The 2,500-nt window shown below is 43.0% G+C and overlaps 1 protein-coding gene across 1 annotated transcript in view; it reads right to left on the bottom strand.

Annotated features, from left to right (window-relative positions):
* Positions 1-2,500, bottom strand: part of LOC101856481 (neogenin-like) — a gene marked incomplete at both ends in the record, with an annotated part of 38,609 nt that overhangs the window by 19,679 nt on the left and 16,430 nt on the right. Inside the window, 3 exon segments of the mRNA NM_001310498.1 lie at positions 263-358; positions 1,910-2,108; positions 2,111-2,116. Coding sequence (NP_001297427.1) covers positions 263-358; positions 1,910-2,108; positions 2,111-2,116 — 301 coding nt within the window.

Raw genomic sequence — 2,500 nt, 5'->3', positions numbered from 1 at the left:
AGATAAGATAAATCTTTATTATACAAACGCACAGGAATCCCTGGTTCTTCTACATGGGTCCAAAGGAAGGGAGTGGGGATAGGGGGAGATATAAATCTATAGTCCAGAAGCTGGCACATGGTTTGATGTTTCATCGCACGCACACACACACACACACACTTGCGAACAAAGACAGACGGAGGAATTACATTTGAGCATGTGTGTGTGTGTTTGTATGTGTGCATGTGCACACGCGTTCGCTCATTACAGCACATTTACTCACCCATCTCGGTGGAGGTGGTCACCGTCTCGTACTTGCTGGGGCCCTGTCCCTTAGAGTTGAAGGCACGGATTGTGATCACGTACTCGGACGACGGTTCTGGAACAAGAAATATCGTATCACATCACACGTACAGAAAATTTACCAAATCAGATTCAGACTCACTATTTGTGAGGCAGAGGGATAGAATCAGGCTCTTGGCAATTTTGGGGCATATTGAGTTAATTGGTATCATCTTAAAGCTTGTTCATTTGTCTTGCTTGCAATGAAAAAATTACCCATCCATCTTCAATAGAAGTGGAGATATTTTGGATTGAAAGATGGGGGGGGGGGGGGGTTATGAGGTAAAATTAGCGAGAAAATGGCCGCCAAAGCTTGGTAAATTCCAAAGCTGGAGAGTCCATGAACACTGTAAATTTATATTTTGTGCCTTTAATCAACGTTTTTCGGTGAAATCCTCAAAAGGTGTTAGTAAATGGACATAAAAGGTGTTGAGCCAAAAAACAAAAATTTGATAAAAATTGCTAAGCAGGGAGAAAACTGCTGTTTTCTTAGATTTCATTATTTTGACGTGAGCCTGATTCCACCACGCTGCCTAACATTTTAGATTGGAAACTGTTTAACAACAGACGAACCAAGCAAGTAAAGGCCATATACCTATACTACATATTTCCAGACAGCAATAATTAAATAGGACGTAGAACTCATTTGCGAAGGAGTTGAAATGTTTGGCGATATAAAAAAAGGGCTAAACGAGCAGAAATAGAGACTCGACTTCCATTAAATAAGCATAAATCAAACGGAATCAGAATTCCGAAATTTTTCAATCTCGTAATGGAAGTGCGGAGACATGACAAAATCAGACTTACATAAGTTTCCAATTACATTCTTAGTTTTAGTTTTAGTAGAAGTTTTATGGCGCTCGCAACTGCATAAGGTCATATGAGCGCCAGAAGATTAGAGGTGTTACAAGAGAGTAACAAACATACATAAAAAAGAAGAAAGGGAGATAAGGACGATAGATGTTTGATAGGAAAGAAGAAGCAAACCACACCAGAGCACCCGCCAACCACCCACTCAATTACATTCGATGCAACTAAATCTGACAAAAACCAGGCTTATGAAAGTTCTCAAAATTACACTGACAATTTTCAAACATGATTTCAAAGTTGTCATTTAAAGAAAAGAGATACTTGAAACCACTTTTCTGGGATGGATGTACAGAAGAGAGGGAAGACGTGGAGTGACATCAAGCGACTGGCCCAGGATAGGGAAAGGTGGCCAGGATGAGAAAGGCAATGACGATGATGGCTTTTCTAGGGGGAATACTTAATGCAGTCCACGCTCACCCACAGTTTTTAGTTAGTTTTAGTAGAGGTTTTACGGCGCTCGCAACTGCATAAGGTCATGTAAGCGCCAGAAGATTAGAGGTGCTACAAGAGAGTAACAAACATACATAAAAAAGAAGAAAGGGAGATAAGGACGATAGATGTTTGATAGGAAAGAAGAAGCAAACCACACCAGAGCACCCGCCAACCACCCACTGTCGATTTTTGGCCAGTATTCCCATTCATGGATGGCAAAAAGTAACTCATTTTGTCAGCACGCTTCACAAATGACAAACCGAACCCCGACAAAAGCCAGACTTACGCAGGTTCTCAATGACGTAGCGGTGCGTGTTGGTGTCCAACGTATGCTTGAACACATCCGCCATGCCTTTGCCGTAGCCCAGCACGTAGCCTCGAACCAGGACCTTGGAGTGTGGAGGCGGGGGCGCCCACGACACCACGATGGAGTTGGCCTTGGGCTGGGCGATCAAGTGGGCGGGTCGAGGGGGGACCCGCGACTCTGAAACAGGAAAAGACGGTGGGATCTGAACAATCTTCCTTTGTTTTTTGCCTTAAATCATTTTTTCCATTATTGTTGAGTAAAGAGGAGCACATCGGTACAATAACTTACATAGAGCTGAGGAAAAAGTGAGACACGATGGACCGAAACAACAGAACAGAAGTAAAGGAGTAGGACCCACCGCCAACCACCCACACCATGGCATGGGGGCTGAAGGACACAGGCTCAAAGACGACAGGATTGATGAAGAAGAAGAAGAAGAAGAAGGAGAAGGAGAAGGAGAAGGAAAAGGAGAAGGAGAAGGAGAAGGAGAAGGAGAAGGAGAAGGAGAAGAAGAAGAAAAAGAAGAAGAAGAAGAAGAAGAAGAAGTGAAAGAAATAAAACGAGAAGAAG

The sequence above is a fragment of the Aplysia californica genome, unplaced genomic scaffold, assembly GCF_000002075.1.
Source record: "Aplysia californica isolate F4 #8 unplaced genomic scaffold, AplCal3.0 scaffold01135, whole genome shotgun sequence".
NCBI lineage: Eukaryota > Metazoa > Mollusca > Gastropoda > Aplysiida > Aplysiidae > Aplysia > Aplysia californica.
This window is presented reverse-complemented; position numbering and strand designations above follow the sequence as displayed.